The sequence below is a fragment of the Barbus barbus genome (assembly GCF_936440315.1).
Source record: "Barbus barbus genome assembly, chromosome: 16".
Classification (NCBI taxonomy): domain Eukaryota; kingdom Metazoa; phylum Chordata; class Actinopteri; order Cypriniformes; family Cyprinidae; genus Barbus; species Barbus barbus.
Window position 1 is genome coordinate 12036761 of NC_136744.1, and position 21588 is coordinate 12058348.

The 21588-nt window shown below is 36.8% G+C and overlaps 1 protein-coding gene across 1 annotated transcript; it reads right to left on the minus strand.

Moving 5' to 3' along the window:
* Positions 1-479: 479 nt before the first annotated feature.
* Positions 480-13416, minus strand: LOC306882805 (suppressor of fused homolog). Its single transcript, XM_079437702.1, has 13 exons — positions 13069-13416; positions 12675-12809; positions 12328-12464; positions 11212-11354; positions 10887-10972; positions 10457-10529; positions 9119-9275; positions 8887-8989; positions 3284-3322; positions 2756-2890; positions 1792-1930; positions 1590-1658; positions 480-1488 (listed from the first exon to the last, which is right to left on the minus strand). The coding sequence occupies exons 1-13, from the start codon at positions 13218-13220 to the stop codon at positions 1399-1401; spliced, it is 1458 nt and encodes a 485-aa protein (XP_079293828.1). The 5' UTR covers positions 13221-13416; the 3' UTR covers positions 480-1398.
* Between the last annotated feature and the right edge of the window lie 8172 nt (positions 13417-21588).

Below are 21588 nucleotides of genomic sequence, written 5' to 3' on the forward strand. Positions count from 1 at the left end.
CTAAAATATTTATTTAGCAACTTACCTTTTTAAAAACACAGCTGGTTCAGAATTTGAGGAGTTGGTGCATGTAATTTACAGTAGTAAGCGTCTCTTAACGAATGTTTTATAGCAGGCCATGACCTCATTTTACTCAATTTAAAATAAAATAAAAATAAATATTGGAATTGGAACCCATAAGGCAAATTCTCTTCTGGGTTTTAGAACTGAAAAGCTGTTTGAATGTACCATCCAGTATCTCACCAGCCCACCAGAATGCTGTTACTTATTCCACATGCAAAGAGGGCATTTACATTGGGATCTTAAAGAGACGGCGCTTATAATTCAGTCAGAGGCAGACTTGCTGGTTCTCTATGAGGAATTTTAGTGCCTGGTTGTCATCAGAAAATACTATATAATTTAATGTGAAAGAAGGATTGTGCGCAAAAGTAAAACATGGCATTTTTTCAGGTTGTGTCATCAAAATCAACACAAACATCCCAATTTATGTAAATAACTTTAATGCACTTAAGGGTAACAAAACCACAGGCAGTGTAGTGATTCTCCAGAATATAAAAAAAAGCCAGTACACTAATTAAATTCATCTTTTCAAAAGATGAATTTTTTTTTAACTTTGACCTATATTATTGAGTACACATCCCAAAAATAACAAATGCACATTCTAGAAAATAGATTGCCATCCAGGAACCAGTTAGTTTGCTTCCCTATAAAGAGGCTTGGAATGCAATCATAAAGTCAAATGCAATGAAGTTCAATACAAGTAAAATATAGTTAACAAAAATAAACAAAAGAAAGATCGGGAAACTATTTCATCCAGGTTTAGAAAACATCCATTCTGTACAGGCTTTGGTATTGTGAAGGTGAACTGACAAACCACCTATTGTTTAGCAACTAAATTTAAGACCTTATGAAATATAATCAACCTTAAATAGGCACAGCTGTATTTTATATATGCAAATAAAACCAGATTTTTTTTTTGATAAACATGCTTAAAAGCATGCTTTCCTTCACATTACAAGCAGGATTTAGAAAAGCACATGTTCTTTTAAAATGTAACGTCAGTCCATGCTAAGGTGAATAAAGGCACCAGTGCTTGCACATGGTCTCAACGCTCAACAAGAAATATGTTTTTAGAAACGGACCAGAAAAACAAAAAAACATCAACCACCAATTTTTCCTTAAGTGTGAATAGGTAGACCAATGCAAAGACAAGTGGTATAACGGAAAATACTAAATGTTGTACATGTAAAAAATGTGTCATGTGCAATCATCTATGATGCTCTCTGGGAAAAGGGGACGTTTCTGAATGTCTGTTTCCTTCAGCTGTCTGTAGGGCACAAGAGGAGAGCTCCTTTCTGTGGATGTGGGTTTGTAATCAGGGACAGTGTGCTCCAAGTCTTATTGCAGTGGGCTGTCAAACACTGTGTCTGGCAGGACTGAGATCTTTAGCTTCTTATCGGGCCAGCTGTACTCCTTCGGCAGCTTAGACTGGGTGAGAGGATAAAGAGATATATAGTATGTTAAAAAAAAAAAGTTTTAAAAGTTTACAAAAACAGTGAAATATCTTAATGTGAGGTCTAAAATCTTACCACTTCACGGGTGCTCAAATCCTGAACGTCAGCTAGCATCTGCTCTACAAACTCCTCAGTAAGTAGTATCTAAAGTGAGGGGACCAGAACAAAGTCACACACATGGAACGACATGAACTTTAAAGAAAAATGAAATATTTCCTGAAAATGTATTCACCGCCAGGCCATTTTTTGGGATGTAATAGTAATGCATGTCTGTTACCTGTAACCATGGTCCATGAGCAGCATATGGATGCTCTTCTGTGGCAAAGGCCCCTTCTACCCCAGTGGATACGAAGGTGATTGCTGTGTCTCCATTAATGCTTTTATATGTGAAATGTCGGCCATGAAGCAGACGACCTCTACAAGAAAAGATTAAAAAGAAAAAAGCTGAATTAATCATTTACACAGACATTGATAAGTGTTGTTAGCGGGAAATATCAAAGGCTAAAGCTATAAGTAACCTGATGTTCACTTTCTCCCTGCTCTCACTTGGACTTTAAACAAAGGCTTCTCTGTGCACCTTGTCTCTGTTTCGGTCCAAACAAGGAGATTACATAAAACTCATATCCCACTCTTTCAGTGCCAGCAATGTCAGAGCTGTTAGCATTTCAGTGAGCTCAATTTGTTTGTAAACTCTTAATATATTGTAATATGAACATAGTGCACAATCCCACAGTCACGATCCCTGGCCATAGTCGTAACGTTCATGCCTCAACAAAAAGGATTTCAGGGTTGGAAATTAAGGGGGGTTTGGGGAAAAATGCCACCAAAATTCAAGATAAGGGGGCAAAATGCACCTATACAATTAAACTTAATCTATTAAGTCTGTCATGATTAAAGTGAAATATGAAAATGGAAAAAATGTTGCGGTATTACATTTAGATATGCCCATGTTGCATCAGGTTTCTTTTTACGTGTTATGATGTATTTTTACGCATTATGACACATATCACAGGTTTCTGTTGAGTTTATAGCGATGGCCAATCAGAGGTGTTCAGTCACCACTAAAAACCATTCGTTCTGCAGTATTTGACAAAGACAAAAATGCCCCTGGAAATGAACTGGAACTGAATTTGAATTGAATTAACAGAAAAGTTTATTTCCGACCCTGGGGGATTTCAAGAAAACGTATGGCAAACGACCTTTAAGTACGCAAGTACATTCCCAACAGAGTTCTGCCCTACCTTAGGCACAGTGGGAGAAGAGTCCCAGACTCCTGGTTGAACTTCAGATGCACGCTTTCCAGCTGTCGTGTTCGCACCAACTCATGAGGGACAATAGCAGCCGAGCTCTCGCTCTCTAGACTGTTCTTACGGCTCCTGGGATAATAGAAGAGGGGAAAAGATAAATAAGGAAAAAACAGAATGAGGGTGTCCAAGTGCCACATTTGAACTATATAAAAGTCATTGCATTAGATAACCTCGTTGTAACCGTGTTCATCACATTAACTATGAACCTGATCCACTAAAGTTTAAATACCATAAATGTTCCAAATATTGATGTGCAGTGATATTCATACATTTGTAGCATAAGTATCTAAATACTTTAAGTAAGAAATAGTGCAGAGTTTTGTGTTTCCATTTTGTTGTAACAAAAAGTAACTTGCAGACACTGCACTGAAAACCCATTTTCAAAGTGGAATAGAGAAGAATAGTCTCCGTAGCCCATTTGTTGGAGAAATATTTTCAGTTTCACTCGAAGTTGGCTCTTACCTTGATATCTGCTGGGTCTGGAAATGTCCAACTGATTGTCTATGGAGAAATTAGGGGCAGATTTGTACCACAGCGAAGTGAATGAATGCATTTACCACTACAGCTAAACGGCAAATATATTTTATTCTTTCCAAAAGCCACTTAGAAAAAATTTAACTTTCCCTCTTTTAAGAGATTGGAATAGCTCCTTTAAATGCATCTACATATTTGTAATTCAGTTGCTACTGTAAGGCCTTTTAGGCATAAAATGTCGGACAGATGCATCAGTGGAGCAAGTGTGGCAAACACAGGTCAAGCAACTGATCAACAACTGACAAATAAATTCATGACACACTTGAGCGGTCCTGAAAGTGTGTCAGTTAAGTGTGCATAAAGATAACTTGACTGACTTTATTAAAGAATAGGAACAAATAAAGAAATAAGTAAATAAATAAAAATTGCATACAGGATTCAACTCATTTTCATCATGTCTGGTTCTGTTAATGGTTCTTTAACTTGCACAGCTGCTAAATCTATTGTGCGAAACATACATTGCCGGCCATCATAGTCAAATTCCCCAAATAATTAATCTTATGAGCTAGTTCTTTTTAGTAAAACAAAATGTTTGAATCATTCGGAGGGGTTAAGTAAATTAATCACTTATTAAAACTGCAAGTCATTACTTTCATCATGACAAACTTGAAATTCAACACAACGACTTGAAAGAATCGTTAAAGTACTAAAAGAATCGTTAATGAAACTGGAATCATTAAAAGGAATCTGAGCCAGCACTGTTAAATTCTTTATGATTTTCAGTCAGTGCAGAAGCCTGAAATCTTTTTCCTCTACATAAAGAAAGTAAGTACAGAAGTGACGATCTTTATTAGAAAACTGTCATTGTACATCACTTCAGCATTATGTTTCTCATTCATTATGATTATTTGGAACAGGCAACACAATCAATTTCAGCAGGCAGTCAGGCTGAGCTCCAGGATGTATGTCTGAATCTCTGGCTGGGCTACAAGTAGCAGGGGGCCGTCAGCAAAACAAGGGGGTGCAGACAACAGGATAGTGAGATTAACCCAGACAAATCATGCACTGAGATAATCTGGATTGCACAGCATTTAAAGAGATGAGGATGGAGTGCTTAAAATGGTCACCCCAGCTAACTGCTACATCACAGCCCTAATAATAAAGATTACAGGCAATGTCTAACAGCACAAATAATCATGGGTCAAAGGACAGTATAGCATAATACAGTACCCAATTCAAAAGCACATTTGTACTGGCAGACTATTGGCACTTGAAGCTAATTTCATGAGCAAGTAACACTGCTGTAACAATACCAGGCCAGCTGGCAAGAGTCAGCACTCATGAGGACTAAGACTGAAGGGACAGGCTGTGTCTGAAAAATACCTGCAGGTAATTATCCAGATATTGGACAGGCTTCTGAGTCGCTGTCAAACCAATAGTGATTTTGATATACAGTGCCCTCCATAAGTGTTGGAACAGTAAAGACAAAATTGCTCTGTTGGCTGTGGAGTCAAGACATTTGCAAATATGATTAAAAGATGAATATGAGGCAAAACTACAGAATGTCACATTTTATTAGTAGCCGTTTCAACACATATGTTTTTCCAAATAAAAAGAACAGCACTTTTAGAGTTCATCCCACTCACTGATGTGAGCATAAGTATAGGGACAGTTGAACATAAGGCAGATATAAAATATTAAAAGCTATTATTTAGTTGCAGATCCCTTGCACACAATCACAGCAGTGAGTCTGTGACCCATAGACATCACCAGGCTCTTGGTCTCATCCTTTGAAATGCTTTTCCCTGCCTTTAATGCAGCCTGTTCCAATTGTTTCTTGTTTTGGGGAGTTTCTGCCTTTACTCTCCTCTCCAGCTGGAGAAATTCTTGTTCAATCGGATTTAAATCTGGAGATTGATTTGGACAATCTAAGACTTTCCATTTCTTTGCCCTTATAAATGCATTGACTGAACTGGCAGGGTGTTTTGGGTCGTTGTCCTGATGCAATATGAAGCACTTCCCAATTAATCTTGTGGCATTTTCTTGAATATTGGTAGGCAAGATGGTTTTGTACCCTTCCAAATTCATTCTGCTACTGTCATCATATATTAAGTCATCAGTAAAGTTGAGAGGGCCTGTTTCAGAGGCAGCCACGCATGCCCATGCCATGACACCACCTCCACCATGCTTTACAGATGAGGCTGTATGCTTGGGATCACAGTTCCCTTTTTTTCTCCACATATTTGCTTTCCCATCACTTAGAGCCTCCTCCACTTGTCATCAACTACTGTTGCTTCCTCAGCCGATCAGGTCGTTGTTGGCTGCTGGTGGTTTCCAAACTCTCTCAAAGTCAGCTCCCTCGTCTTCATCCTGGTTTGTGTGTCATCATCGAATGCAAGATTCAGAATACAGAAGTAATAGATATAACTGATACGAGACATTCCCTGCTTTTAATATCTGAAGAATTAATGCAACAGGACACAGCTGATCACTTAGAAAGACCTGTGAGGCAGCTGATCCAATGCTTATGCTCACATCAGATAGAGGGATGAAACTCTAAAAGTGCTGAACTTCTTAGCTGGTAAAAAACATTTATGTGTTGAATCACCCAATAATAAAATGTGACATTCTGTAGTTTTGTCTCATATTTTTTCCTATCCATTATTTGAACCATTTAAAAAATGTTCTAGTGTATTTGCTTTTTAACTTTGAATACAAACTTCTCTGCTTTTACTTTTGTAGTTATTTTGCTAGTCAGCTCCCGACGCGATGTCATTCAATGAACGTGCAAATTCAAAGCCAATGGCGCTCGCGCTCTTTTTAAACTCATATATATATTGTATATATATAAGGCGATATGAGCAAAAATTAATATCTCTGTATTTTTTGCCCGATTTGCGCTGTACGGTATATATCTCGGTATTTATAGGCTTTTGTATTTGGAATAAACAAATAAAGTGAATGTAACCATATGCATATATTATGTTAAAATAACATTGCAATCGTAAAACAAAAATAATGCTTTTAAACCAGAAATTAAATTTACTAAACTAAAAATTTAAATAATAAAGCAAAGACTAATTAAGTAAAAAGGCTGTTTTGATTGCCCCATTACAGTCACTTTACAGTTAGTGCTGTCATACAAATACACTTACTTGTAGGTTTAAAATTCTACATGCGTCACATTTATTGTTTATTAACTACAAATATTTCAGCAAAATGTATATTTTAGTCAGAATTATTGCGCTGCTATTACATTGCGCTTTGTCTGTTTGGCGGCGCTCGTTCAATGAAGTCTGTTAAGTTTAGCGGCGAATCTCAAAGCAGAAGGCTCATCCACTTCTAACAGCAAAATGGAAATATTGCCATGGCTTTCTAACATTTACAGATGGAGAATAGACCTGTGAAATGTAAGTTATGCATTAAGGAAAACAGCACATCAAACAGCGAGTCTCTGTCAGCGGCACACGCAGCCTTTCTGTCAAAGCATCTGACTGGGCGAGCCGCTTTAAACTGAAACTAAACTATAGGCTTCTATATCTTACGAGTTTTTTAAAGCCCTTCATATAAAAAGTTTGTCACATGTTTAGAACAAACCGTAGCCTATTGTGCCCTACTTGTGCACTTTCTCCGCAGCAGCTCAGTCTGTGTCCTCTGCTATATTGTCCTCTGCTCTTTTCAAACTAACGTACTGTATGGGGGAGTCGTGGCCTAATAGTTAGAGAGTCGGACTCGTAATCCAAAGGTTGCGGGTTCGAGTCTCGGGCCGGCAGGGATTGTAGGTGGGGGGAGTGAATGTCCAGCGCATAAATGGTTGCCCACTGCTCCGGGTGTGTGTGTTCACTGCTGTGTGTGTGTGTTCACGGTGTGTGTGTGTTCACTGCTGTGTGTGTGTGCACGTTGGATGGGTTAAATGCAGAGCAGGAATTCCGAGTATGGGTCACCATACTTGGCAGTATGTCACTTCACTTCACTGTATGTCAATATGAACGGTATTACCTTATATCGTATCGCTTATAAAGAATATATTGGTATATCGTACAAACTCGATATACCGCCCAGCCCTAATATATATACACACACTCACTGGCCACTTTATTAGGTACACCTTGCTAGGTATTTTCTCTTTTTCTGACCATTCTCTGTAAACCCTAGAGATGGCTGTGCGTGAAAATCCCAGTAGTTCAGCAGTTTTTGACATACTCAGACCAGCCCGTCTGGCACCAACAACCATTCCACGTTCAAAGTCACTTAAATCCCCTTTCTTCCCCATTCTGATGCTCGGTTTGAACTTCAGCAAGTCGTCTTACCACATCTAGATGCCCAAATGCATTGAGTTGCTGCCTTGTGATTGGCTGATTAACAATTTGTGTTACCAAGCAATTGAACAGGTGTACCTAATAAAGTGGCCGGTGAGTGTATATGTATGTGTGTGTATTTTGAATACATTGCAATCACTCCAAAATAGATGACAACTCACACACCTGCATTAGGAGCTATAATTCTTTGCGTGCCTATTTAGCCGTTTGCATCACATAGTTCGCAGCACCTGAAGTATGTGTTCGTTACGCAAACATTCAGAAGGCGCCAAGACGGGACCCGCTTCGAAACTGCAACCTTAATTGGTTTAATTGCACCTGAGTGACAATTCAACTATATCCAATGAACAATGAGGCTAGTATTCCTGCCCTTCTTTACGGGTGGACTATACAGGGGATGCTACGGTTATGGAGGCCCCTCCTCAAAGCCCAAGACCCTAGGGCAGGGGTGCCCAACCCTGTTCCTGCCGATCAACGGTCCAGCAAAGTTCAGCTCCAACTCTAATCAAACACACCTGAAGCAACTAATTAAGGTCTTCATGATCGCGTGAAAATTAAAGGCAGGTGTGTTTGATTAGAGTTGGAACTAAACTTTGCAGGACAGTCGTTCGCCAGGAACAGGGTTGGGCACCCCTGCCCTAGGCAATCGCCTGCTCTGCCTATAGCTAGCACTGCCCTGTGTAAATGTATGTAAATGTTTAATGCAAACATCAACTGAAAACAGCACAGAATGACAGATCGATCGTGAAATTTAAATATCGATATCGGTTTAAAATGATCAACTAAAATTAAGAAATCAATACTATCAATCCAACCCTACCAACTTACACATCTACGCAATCACTTGCACAACAGCGATGTGTGTGATGTTACATTGCTCAACCACTGCAAAAAATGGCAATGGCAGTAGACCCACAGCACCCATAATCATAATCTCAATCATTTATGTGATTAATTGTGCAGCCATGTGTGCTATAAGCAATATAGCAAAATCTCTACCTGGTAACACACTTTTCACACTATGTATATACAGTCATAGTGCCCAGGCCCTGGCACCAAACACCTTTTGTCTCCTAGCCATAAACCATAATGATGCCATCCTGTCCCGAACAGGTGGCATAGAAAACCAAAGCAGTTTGGTGTCCTGAAACAAACTCTTCAACCTGCTACTTCCAGAATTAAGGTCACAGCACTGGGTAAACCATACTTCCGCTTGACCAGTATAATCACGCAGTCCAGAAGCTCTGATTGTCATGAAAGGGCAGGACTTACTGTGGCCGGTCGTGACTGTGCCTCTGACTGCTGATAGGAGGCAGGACAGACTTGCTGTTAATCTCCAGTCCTTTCCTCAGGGCTTCTCTAATCTGTTCAGTGTCTGTATGAACAATACACAAATACTCATGACAACGTCACAGTAATTTGAGCCAATACAAAATCTCTGAAGCATACAGAGTTTGGTGTCTTGTTTTTAAATCAGGCTGCGCTTGTCCTTAGCACCCCTCACCTTTGTCGGACAGCCTGCGTGGCTGTGACCCAATGCAAATGCTCCTGCTGTCGTCCTCATCCTCGGGAGGTCGGCTCAAGTCATCCCAGGCGCACTTGGCACTGACCCCGCTCAGGTTAGAGCCGTCCGTCTCTATGCCCTTATCCACTCGTTCCTGCTTGGGATGAGCAATCAACACACGCACTAATCAGCAGGAGATCAGCATGGCTGGACATGTGTCCGTCTCAGCGCAGAGAGAGAGGGGGCAGAGGACTAACAGCAGTTGGGAGGTGTGGAGTTTAACAGCCACAGACTTAATTACACTCCATCTTTACCCATCACTCCTGAAGCATCACAGTATGAGCTATAACAGATGACCTTAATCGCCAGGAATGATTATCATTACTTGAGAGATGTGTTATAAAAAATAGAGCAGGGGATAAATATTCATAGGACATGACAAATTTAGCTTGGATACATTTCACAAAAGTATCTTAACACGGTTAACAAGGACCTAAATTGAAAGATTGAAAAATTGCAATTGCACTATTAAATTTCTGGCAGATACAGATACAGATACGTTATGGTTAATAACCAATATAGCCAATGACTGATATTACAATTCTAAACTATTTTCTCTAAATAAATAAAACACCAAAAACAGTAACATAAAATAAAAAAAGTCGATTTAGGCATCACTACATAATATCATGTACAGTTTGATAATGGACATTAATTTTTAGATCTGCTAAAGATTACATTTAACAGTGTTATAAAATTAGTTTTTCAAAATAACTTGAAAACATCTGTCTAAAATCAATACTTATTAAAATACTTTAAATAAGAATGTCTCTTGAGCACCAAATCAGCATATTAGAATGATTTCTGAAGGATCGTGTGACACTGAAGACTGGAGTAAGGATGCAGAAAATTCAGCTTTTGGTATAAAATATACTGTTATTTTACTGTATTTATCATAAAGTAAACACAGCCTGGGTGAGCACTTCTTTCCAAAACAATAACATTTTTTCCAACCACATAGTAGCGTAATATTCAATACTGACCGACGTACATACAATATCAATCAAAACTGATAATTTACTTAAATACTAGAGTTAAATTTGTGTGAAGAGCAGACCGAAATATTTAAAATCAGCTTAAAACGATGAGTTTGAGCAAATAACCATGAACAGTTGTCATATGGAAAAGATGAACATGTACATTTTTCAAAATTCGTTTTTCACACAAAAATATAACAGCAGCAAGCCGTTTAGCAACAATATCAAGGTAAATAATACGAGCATTTTCATGTGGATGATATGTTCCTTTCAACAACATGAAAACTTCAGAAAGCCTTACTTGCAAGTGTGGATCAATGTCAAATATAGTTTCCCCTCTTCTCATGTCAGTTATTAACCATGGACCCCCAGCACTGCAAACAAAACAGCAGACGAAGCAAGACCCAATTCAGAATTAATAAAAAAACAAGAACAGCACAAAGCATCTCAAAAGCAAATGAAAGCTCCTGACCCACTTAGTGGAAAAGAAACATAATTCAAGTACATGACACATATTCTTATACACATATACATTTGCTTAGTTAATTTAACACAAACTTATAACTTCACCCCTCCATAAATACCACAGAGACAAAGTAATATATCAAGGGCATTCATTTAGTTTCTCAGCTGGTTAAATCAGTCCTGCAGTTTCTTTAACACAGTTTTCCCACCAATTGAGCACGAGCATGTCCTTGGCCTGTCTCATGGCTGGCTGTGGGATTACTCACATGTGCACTCCTCTCAGCAGGTCCAGAATGCCTTGACCGTTCCACTGCTGAGCTGCTTGCAGCTCCTCTGTGCAAACACCCACAATCTGATGAGCACAGAAGGAAATTAATTTACACCAATCACAAGGAGACAAGGTTAATAAATGTAATGTCTTAAGGTCATTTCAATTACATGGTGGGGCTCAGCTGAACCTAAATAGCTATATAAACATGTCTGAAACTGATCTCAAAGGCTAAAGAAACATAAGAAAACTAAATAAATGTGCTTTTATATTAGCCTACAAGTCAACAACTTTTTTGAAACTGCTAGCTTGTTGTGCCTGACCTGAAGGAAGCTGACGTGACCAAAGGGGGTCTGCACCGGCTGCATCTGAGGGTCCTCCGTGAGTAGCATATGCTGGATTCTAGACTCACTGTTGTCCAACGGACTGTGCCACGAAATGTGATCGCCACTACAGAATGTGTTTTCTATTGCAGAGCAAATGATTTGTCTGAGAGGACTGTGTGCTTTCAAGAGAGTAATATTTAAATATTTCCTATTGAAATGAAGTATAATTTTAATTTGACAACTCTAATATATTGCATACAGTACATGCAATAGAGTATAGACATAGATACCTGCTCTGGGACAAATCTGCAATTTTCACACTAAAACACTAAGCAGAAAGCCACATTCTGCTAAATACAGTCTGCACATATTTAGATGTGTGATTCCACATGCTGCACCTCATATCACTCAGTTGGATATGTGGAGGTCTTATTTTATTAAACTGGCAGGCGAAAACTAAATCTGGATTTTAGGTTTGATCTGAAGTGCAAATATATGGGAAAAAAAAGGTCTTTTTTGAAGTTTCTCTTTATCCTGAGACACCACTGTACTTCTTTTCAACTTGATCATATTATAGTGTTACAGTTATACAAAGCCAAGCTTTATTTCAAGGCTTTATTTTACGTTTGCATGTCCCACTCAAGCTTGATTATTACAACTGTAAAGGTCATTGCACACCAAGTCCGAAATTTTCGTCCAAAATCTTTGCATGTTAAAAAATAAATACGACCTCACGTTATGTCAATAACGTTTACACACTGCCTCCGAAACTTTCGTCCGTCATAAAGAATTCGGATCAGGTTCGATTCACCATGCATTTTGATAGGAAAGGATGAGGAATATGAAAAAACGCATGCGAAAATTTCAGACTCAGTGTGCAATGACCTTAAGACAGTAAAAGTGTAGCTTAAAAGCATTAAATGGTTCATACTATCAGACTGAGAAATAATGATCATGAAAAAAATAATTTTTACCATTTACACCATATATTAAATGACTTTAAGTCTGTTAAAGCTGAAAACAGCAGCTGCTACATTGTTTTGAAATTACAGAAGGAATACTCCGAGGAATTATAAAACTCCTAGCCCTAAAGAGTGGATGCAGGTACAGTACCTGATTGAAACACGTAACGAGCCAAGCCTTGCATGAGCTCAGCTGGCCAGGTAGGGGGTGCCGTCTCTCCTGCTTCTCTCTTCAGGCGAAATGTGAGCTCAAAACCAAAACCACTTGGGCCCTCTAGACCTGTGAATCTATAAAGAAGCAGAATACATCTGAAATTCAATCCCTGCGAAGCTACATCAACACAACTCTTCACATAAAACTACACGTCAAATTCATTCAACTGCTGAAACATCATGGAAGTGAATACATCATGTAAATATGAAAATAATCTAGCTGGGTATTGCTGTAACAACATTGTCATGTAATGAAACTTTCATCTCATAATCTGTCACTCTTACTCATGAACTCTGTTGTCCCCATACAAGTCACTTAGACCCAGGCTGACATAGTGCCAGTGTTCGGGTACATCTTGTCCAGGACATCCCAAGTTTCTGTACATACTAATGTAGTCCAGTGGATCTGGACCCCCTAACCTGAAAAGAGGATTATGAGAGGAAAAAAGTGAGTCACTGAGATGGAAAAGTACACTTGAAAGTTTGTTACTTGCCTATTAATAATGCTTCTGCTGACTGAAATTTTATTTGATCTTTTATTTTAAATTCAATTTTTTTGTTTTAATTGTACAAACTAGTTCTGAAATAGTTCTTTGAATAAAATCCAGTTTTACTGAACTTGTTTTTATGTGTGCATATCAAGCAACAACATAAAATAGGATTGCTTCAGGCGTCTCACCAATACTTTACAATGGCTGTGACTTGCAGCGGGTTCGCCTGATCGGGATACAGACGCCTGGATTCCCCATAAATGGCCTGCAATCCCGGGGGAAAGATCGAGGCGAGGCCGAGGTGCGCTGCTGCTCCGCTGCTAGGCCGCATCTCATCCATCCCCACACGGCCGCACCAAACGGGAAAAAGTTGTTGAGAAGCAGGAAAAAACGGTCTTCTTTAAAACTTATGATTAAAAAAGGCGATTAAACCACTGATATTGAAAAAACGACTTGTAACTATGTTTAGTCCCTTTTGCAGTGTCCTCTGTGGTTTTGATGTCCAAAAAGGGGACGTGGCTAAGACTTTGATTGACACTTGATCCACCCAATCAGAACAGCTGTTAGACAGAAACGACGATGCGATTGGACAAATGTATTGTGATCAATGCATTTGTTAGCTGTTGATTCATTATATGCCATTCACATAAACAACTGTTTCTTAATTGTTTTTTTTTTTTTTTTACTTTTGCGCCATTTAGAGATGAAATTGGTTATTTTTTAATGTGTCATGTCTTCCATTTCATTACATTGCGTCTGTTAACATTCCAATCACTTCCATAGACACAATAATTTGTTGAATTTTTGTTTTTGCCCACCACGCATACATAATTAAATTAATATATTATTAATTTTTTATGTCCCTCTTTTTAAAATTTTCACTGTTTTTTCCCAGAAAACAAATATCTATTTTCATTAATAATTTTTTTGATCTTTTTTTGTTTTTGTAGTTTTTTTTTTTTACTTTTTCAGTCATTTACTGCTAATATGACATTTAACACGTATTTTTCACATGCCAGAAATTTCAGTAATTTATCTATAAGATTCAAAAATCTATTTCATTTTAGCTTTGTACTATTATTATTGCTAAAGCCGAAAGTTGTGAATCTACTTACTGTACTTTCCATAGTTCATAATAAAGGTTTAGTGTCACCTGCTGGACAGACTATTGACAGCACATGCGCCTGGACCTTATGTCATACAATAATGTAAGATGAAAACATCATAATTAACAGGATGAATTATATTTCATTCTTGTTTTATGAATGTTCTGTGTTTTTAGATTTGTATCTTGCCCTTTGTTTATTCAAAAATAAGATCATAAATTCTGGAAAGTGATGTAATGACTTCCACAAATGAAACACTTACGGCAGTCAGAGAGGTCAATTGATGGCCTCATGTGGTTTATTTGTCATTGCTGATGTTAAAAGCATTTCTTTAATTCTGTTTTATTGTAATATACTTTAACAATGTTGACATTACATATAGTTGTCTTGGCAGCAACAACTGCTATTGTGTTTTGCCAGAGTTTTATTTAATATATTTTGTCTTTCCTCATACTAAGAATATGCTTATGCCCAACATTATATTACAAAAAAGATTCAGAGATTAACAACAATTTCTCCAGAAAATCAGCTATGATGAAGCTTGTCAGAACAGATTATTTATGCTCAGAGTATACCAGGCCTGTTTATGGCAATTATGACTGATAAGATGTGTAGGCTACATGTTGATGTTACGTGGTGCTTGGATACCAAAACTCGTTATATTATTTGCTGCAAGAGCAGGCAATCACTTGGTTTTCATTGTTTCACTTTAAATTAAATTCTTAATTATATTAAAAATATGCCTCAATTCATGGCTGCTGCAATAACTAGAAAAACCTCCTGTACATTTATGTACGAAGTTGTTTAAATTTACACTTAATGCTTGTAAGTGTTGTCAGTAGAACTGTATGTACATTACACAGTTTACTTATTTGTTATTGTGTAATTTTGTCTTCCTAAATTACATAATCATACTGGGTTCTTACTAATACTCCAGTTATGTTTTTCTGTGTGTATTTTGTTTTAAAATTGTGTTCTTTTATTCAGACAATACCCTGAATTGTTCAGCTTGTGGGATTTATTGATTTATTCAATCCATGCAGTTATATCATCCAAGATTTTCCATGTACACTTTAGCTTCTCACTGATACTCTGATTGGATGACTCACTGCCACTTCTTTCCAGTTTACAGTCGTATGCCAGGACCATTGGCCCTGTACACACAGAGCATCCAGAGCTATCAAGACACAGCTGAGCATATAGAGTACCACCATTTCTATGGGCCAAACCAAGAAGTTTCTATTAGTCCTATTTGTACCATCAATCAAATGTGCTTCCTCTGCCAAATGTTGCTCCAAAACAAGCCCCAGGATTCAGTCACCATGAGATGCCCAGTGAAGCATGGCCGGAAGGGTTCAGGGGGGAGCTGCGCTGGGGGGAAACTCCAGAGAGTGCTCGGCGTGAACTGAGAGCTTCCCGAGTTTGTGAAAGAGGATCTGAGGCGGGTGTATGGCACTAACCCCAGCAGGCAATCTGTGAGGATCAGCTATCAGAACGGGGAGTTTTTCATTTGAGGGAACCCTCGTGTGGGTGAACAACAGGAATATAGGGTGGAAAAGAAGGTGCTGCGAAAGGAGACAAGTCTTCCAGAGGGGCATAGTGTGAGTGAAATAAAAGAGAATAAAAAGATGGCGAAAAACAATGTGTCTATATTGCTGTAATGTTTCTGTTTAGCACTATCTACTGTCAGTTGAGATAAAAAAAAAAAAGAAGAGTGATTATATAAGACAAATCTAGTGTGTAAACAAGAATGAATGGAGTTTGGGAAATTATGTATGATGTACACTAAAAGAAAATGGTGCAGAAACATTTTCCACTTGGAAAGTGCTAGTAAAACTCAGAAATTGCTATAAAAACAAATAATTAAAAATAAATTTTAAAGTAGAAAAACTAAAATAGTATTTTCATAAAATGTGCTTGAATAGTGTTTTATTTAGAATTGAGAAAAAACTTTTTAGACTGTAATATAGGATGATATTTACAAAATCCACTCCATTACAAAAATCTAATTTCATATCAATGGTATTATATATAATGTAAAATTATTTGTATGTTATTTGTATGTATATTTTGTACATTAATTTAAATGGATGCATCACTGACAGTTTTTTAATTATTCTTATTTACCCACAATTTAATTTGACAATTATTCTTATTTACCCATTATAAAAATAATTTTTAAAGAAATTACTATTTTAGTTTTTCTACTACTACTTTTTTACTAATTTTGTGTTACTATGCAATTCTTTGTAATTATTTATGAAATCTACAAGCAATTTCTGATTTAAAATTGTTTCAAAGTAAATCCCACAATCTTATTTTTCAGTGAAACACACACACACACACACAGTAATTATATTCACATCTTTGAAGTGTCATTTAATACTGATGCAAAATTATGTATTTCTTTTGGATATGTGGAAAAAGAAACAGTTTACAAACAATATATTTGTTATTGTCAACTCAGATAAATATTTATTAATGTAATCTTCAACTAACACTAATACATAACTTAAATTTATGAATTTTGAAAACTACAACTGCAATCAAAATATACACACATTTGCAAAAGCAAGTAACACTTCAGCAAAACAATGGTGAAATGAGGACACACTATTACACAAAATACCTATCTGAGTGATCATAATGCATAAAAAGATATTATAGACACCCCAAACTGTATTCAGATGGCCACTACCATTAGTGCCTGCATTGAATGGGGGTTAACCAGATCATTATGATATAACTGGTCATGACTAGTTGTCTTGTGAGGGTGTCCATTACTCCAGATTTCCAAAGAATCGATCCTGAGTCATTTGCTGGGAATAAGAGATAAGACATGCCTGCGGTTATAGCGTGGGAGTCAGTGTATCATTTGCATAACGTCAGCTCACCACTGGCTTTACTGAAAAATCTGGCCATGTTGTTTGGCAATACATTTCTATCCAACCCACAGACATACAAGATGAAGATGAATCCACATCATACACCCTCTAAAAGGCATTGCTAAACATCTGACCAATGTTACTTATAGGTGCCCTGTACTTGAAAAACGACACGGAAGTAGTGGACAGACTTTGGTCATTTGATAAGCACACCCACAGTGTCTGATAAATGAGAGTGTGCATTTGTCATAATATGCACTGAAACATAAAAAAAAGAATAATAATAATAATAAAAAAATTATTAATTAAAAACAGCTGCAGAAGGTAATTTTTTTGAAAAAAATCATATTTATTGGAGAACACATTATTGGTGAATATTTATTGGAGAACACATAAAACATACATTTCATAAAATATCTCAAAAGTAAAGCATTAACCACAAGCTAAGGCATTGTAACTGTGAAGTGACTTGTATAACTTGTATATGTAACGTATTGTATATAAACACACTCAAATATCATTTAATAACTGTAAATAATTATATATATATATATATTTCAAAATTAAATTTAATTCAATAAAAAAAATTTAATAAATAAATAAATGACATTCAATAGAATGTACATTTTAAATTTTTTGATAAATAATTGAATAAATATTTTTTTGTAAATTTGTTTAGAAGACATTGAACACAATGCCAGAAGAACTGAGCCCATAGATGAACTCTTTATGAACACCATCTATGGAATTCAGTTCTCAGGGCTTCAGCGCTCAAGACAAATTTTGTCAGTATTTACTTAACATGAATTTTAAAAAATCACACTCATTTGGTAATGATACAGATATGCTGTTGTCCGTGGTGTGCTTTAAAATTGTTATATCTATGTTGATTCGACTAAAACTGTGTCCATTCATTAGCCCAAAGCTGAAAACTTCTTGAAGCTTACAAAAAATACATGAACAAACAACCAAAAAGCCCTGTTAATTTGGCCGCTACAGAGTTCAAGACTTCTGATACACTTTTGCTGTTTTCCTTGAACAAGAGAAGCACAGCTAATAAATTCATAAGTGTATCTCTGCCAAGGCCACAGGGTTAGTGACGTAATTCACCTCACGTTTTTTGTTTCAATGTTATCTCCATCACATATTTGTTTAATGTTTGATCATTACTTAACTGCAGCAAAAAAGCATTGAACTTCATGTCCTTAACTGAGAACCTGCCACACCTGAAATGGTCTCTTCCCAATAATCGGCACTGAACCAGTTAAACTGCCCTGATGGGTGCACAGTTGGAAACCCCCTCTGAAGTCCCAGAAATAGCCATTTTATTTTATTTTCTACAATGCTCTGATGAACAACACACTACATTTTGAATTGATATAAAAACTACATTTGTATAAACTCACATTAGAAATCTCATGAAAACACAATAATGATATTTTATAGATACAGTAAGATATTATTTCTACCCACCACACATCTCTCATAATTCATTTTGCAAGATCAAACATTTATTTTTCTCCCAAAACACATGTCATACTGAACATCCAATACTTATCTGATAAGGAGAGAGGCACGCTTATCCCAGCTTGTCAGGATCAACTTCATATCTTTTGTTCTTGTGAATTGTTTTGTTTTATGACTATCATGGATCAAGCTATTACTTTAAAATCCACAATCCTTCTTTGCCATTAGAGTCTCCAGTAACTCACATGTAAAGCCAGAGATGAGCGGTGTTCTTGTGACTTCTGAATTATAGCTACGACTTCTGTTTTCTCTCAGCTTAAATATTTCTCTCTCTCTCTTTCTGTTTTTATCTCCCTCTTTCACTCACACACTCTCTCATGCTCTTTTAGTACCGTAAGCCGACAATCACTTCCCAGTAAGAAGGAAGCAGTGGGAGGGAGTCTCCTGCCCCCTCATAATGAATCATTACAAAGCGCTTCTGAGGAAAAACATCTCACTGGTTCAGCCCTCAATTCCCATAAAACAAAAAAGGGAAAAAGGGAGACGGAAAGAAAAAAAAGGCTTGTTAGAGAGGGAACCAGGAATTCCCCTTATTGCAAAAGAGCAGTTTCATGACAAGAGCAGTGACTTAGCAGAATAGCGCTGCTTTCCATAAAGGAAATGGAAATGGCACATGTGGAACCTACATTTGCAATGTCATATTTACATGTGCTGATGTCTCTGACAAAAATAGTTAAAAAGTGGTCAATGGGAATTTTCTGCTGACTGATACATGTATATTGCATCATAATGAGGTGTGGTGTTAAAACCATGAATACAGTTGTTCCACTCCCCACACTACTTCCATCTATCGCTTACTGTAAAATGAAGTCGTTGAACATTTCACACTCTCCTTACTGAAATACATAGTTTCTTTGATGGCTCGGTATTTAAGCTGCCTGCTTGTGTGGATATGATGGTTGTTTTTCATTATTTTCATTTTGTATGTAAAGGAAACATCAGATCAGTTATTAATGTTGTGATGGAAGAAATAGTTTATTTATAGTGAAGTGAGAACTTTTGGCATGGGTAACCTGCAGTTGTTACCTTAAATGGTTAGTTGTGATCATTTACTCACCCTCATGTTGTTACAAACTTACTTCCATATGTGGAACACAAGAGAAGAGATTTTTTTTTAAATCTCCCAGTGTTATTTGTTCATACAATATGGGGTCCAGTGTTATTTTGGAACCATTGATATTAATTATATAGTCAAAACAAAGTCTAGAAGATATTTTGAAAGTAGGCATACAGTTTTGGAATGACACGAGGGTGAGTAAATGATGACTTTAGGGATGAATTATTCTTTTTAGGAGCTATTTCTACCTGATTGAACTCTTAAATTATGATTTGTTAACTTATTATATTAATGTGCTATCTTTGATGAACAAGATCAGTTAATTTAGATGTTAACCCATGAAGCACAATGAATACCTCATGACTAAGCACCCCCCCCCCCCCCCCCCCCCCCCCAGTGTACATAACCCCACAATATGAACAAAAACAACTGTGTTTTTGCACTGCTCCAAATGATGACATGGAAAATATTCAGTACTTTTTTCTAAAAATATGTATGCCAGGATGGAAGATGATTTAAAAACGAAACCACCTTATTTATAAAGTTATTTTGAAATCTCTAAATAATTTGTAGATTGTTCCAAAAAAGGGACACATAGTAAGAAAGAGTGAGGATAGGGTCAAACCATTCATGTGCAATAACTTAAAAGCTGCTGGCCACAATAAGGGAATCTACTTTCAGAGCAAATCCTTCTGCTGGTGGGATAATTTGCAATTGACATTTTGCACAGACTTCAGAAACAGACCTGGCTTTCATGCTGCTGTTTGAACACAGGGGAAATTGGCTGCAAAGGTCACTGAGCCCATTTCCTCTCCCCCTTGCTCACAGAGACTCAGACCTTTACAGCACCCACTGCTTTTTACCTGCAACGTATTTTAATAGTTACCATTCTCAAACGCTCAATGTGTGTGTTCTCCTTAGGTGAGGGCTATCCGAGGTCAGTGTTCAATGTATTTTCCTCCTCCATGTACAGTCTCTGCCGTGATGATGCCTTCCCAAAAGCCAGTGTCACATTTGAGAAGCATGATTAAGAAGAAAGCGATGATTGCTGAAATTAGCAGAAGTGGACCTTGCCTTTCTTTCCTGTAAGCTGCTTGTGCAAAATCAGTAAGGTTAATGCAATGGCGGAAGTTCTTTGTTGCTATATCTTTTTGTCAGGCCATAGAAGAACTCATCCTCTTTTAAAATCCTTTCACGAGTTGTTAAAAAGCTGTTCTTAGCTAGATTTGATGTTAAATATGTCAGTTTACTTTATTTACCTATATATTTTATTTTAATTGTTAATATTTCAATTGTTATTATTTTAAGACATTTTTTCAATTACACAGCTTTCTTTGGAAATTCTTGTCTTAATGTCAGTGTACTTAATTCTTGTCAGTATCTTAATTTCAAAAGAACACTGTTGAAATTAAACAATATTTGAACACTGGAAATGTTTAGATGACTTTACAAAACTCATGTAAATTAATAGATTAGACATGCAGTAGAGTGATTGAAAACAAATTAATTCATTTTATAATTTTTCAAATGCATGATTTAATTTCTAGCATTATTGAATGTTTGCTTGGTTATGAATAAAGTTCACATGAATCCATTCTAGACCATGACGCTACGGTGCCTTGGAAGTCTGACTAAAACTAGTTTCCTTAGAAGATTCCTTCACAGCAGGCCATACAGGTTACGGCAGAACATTGTAGGCGCAGACTCCAGTTCTGCCATATACAGTCAGGAACAAATAAGCATATAGTGTTGAAAATTCCCAATATGCTTATGTAAATTTATACAGTATAATACAATGAGGAAATATAGAGGTGCAGTTTTGTGTGTGTGTGTTTTATGTTTGATGTGAATGAGGAAGCAGACAGCTTGGCAAACCAAGTATAGTTGCGCAGTTGATGTTTACTTATCACATATAGATCAGAGATTAATTCAATAACTAAAAAATACATTAAAAATTGGATAAAGTGGATAAATGAACGTTTAGACCATAAGAGAAGAAATTAAGTACCCTTTAGGTTCCAAAAAGAACCATGTGTACTATCAGATCTTAATGGTGTCATAAAGAACCTTTTTAAGTCTGTTTTTTCATAAATGTTAGTTTTTATATTACTTATTATTACTGTGCTTTTTACC

Bases quoted from the DNA above. Each gene is read 5' to 3' on its own strand.
- LOC306882805 (XM_079437702.1), bottom strand. From the start codon at position 13,220: ATGGATGAGATGCGGCCTAGCAGCGGAGCAGCAGCGCACCTCGGCCTC. The intron at 11,355-12,327 runs GTACTGTACCTG...GCTCTGCAATAG, and splicing joins TCGTTACGTGTTTCAATCAG to AAAACACATTCTGTAGTGGC. The intron at 8,990-9,118 runs GTGAGGGGTGCT...TTGTTCATACAG, and splicing joins ACGCAGGCTGTCCGACAAAG to ACACTGAACAGATTAGAGAA.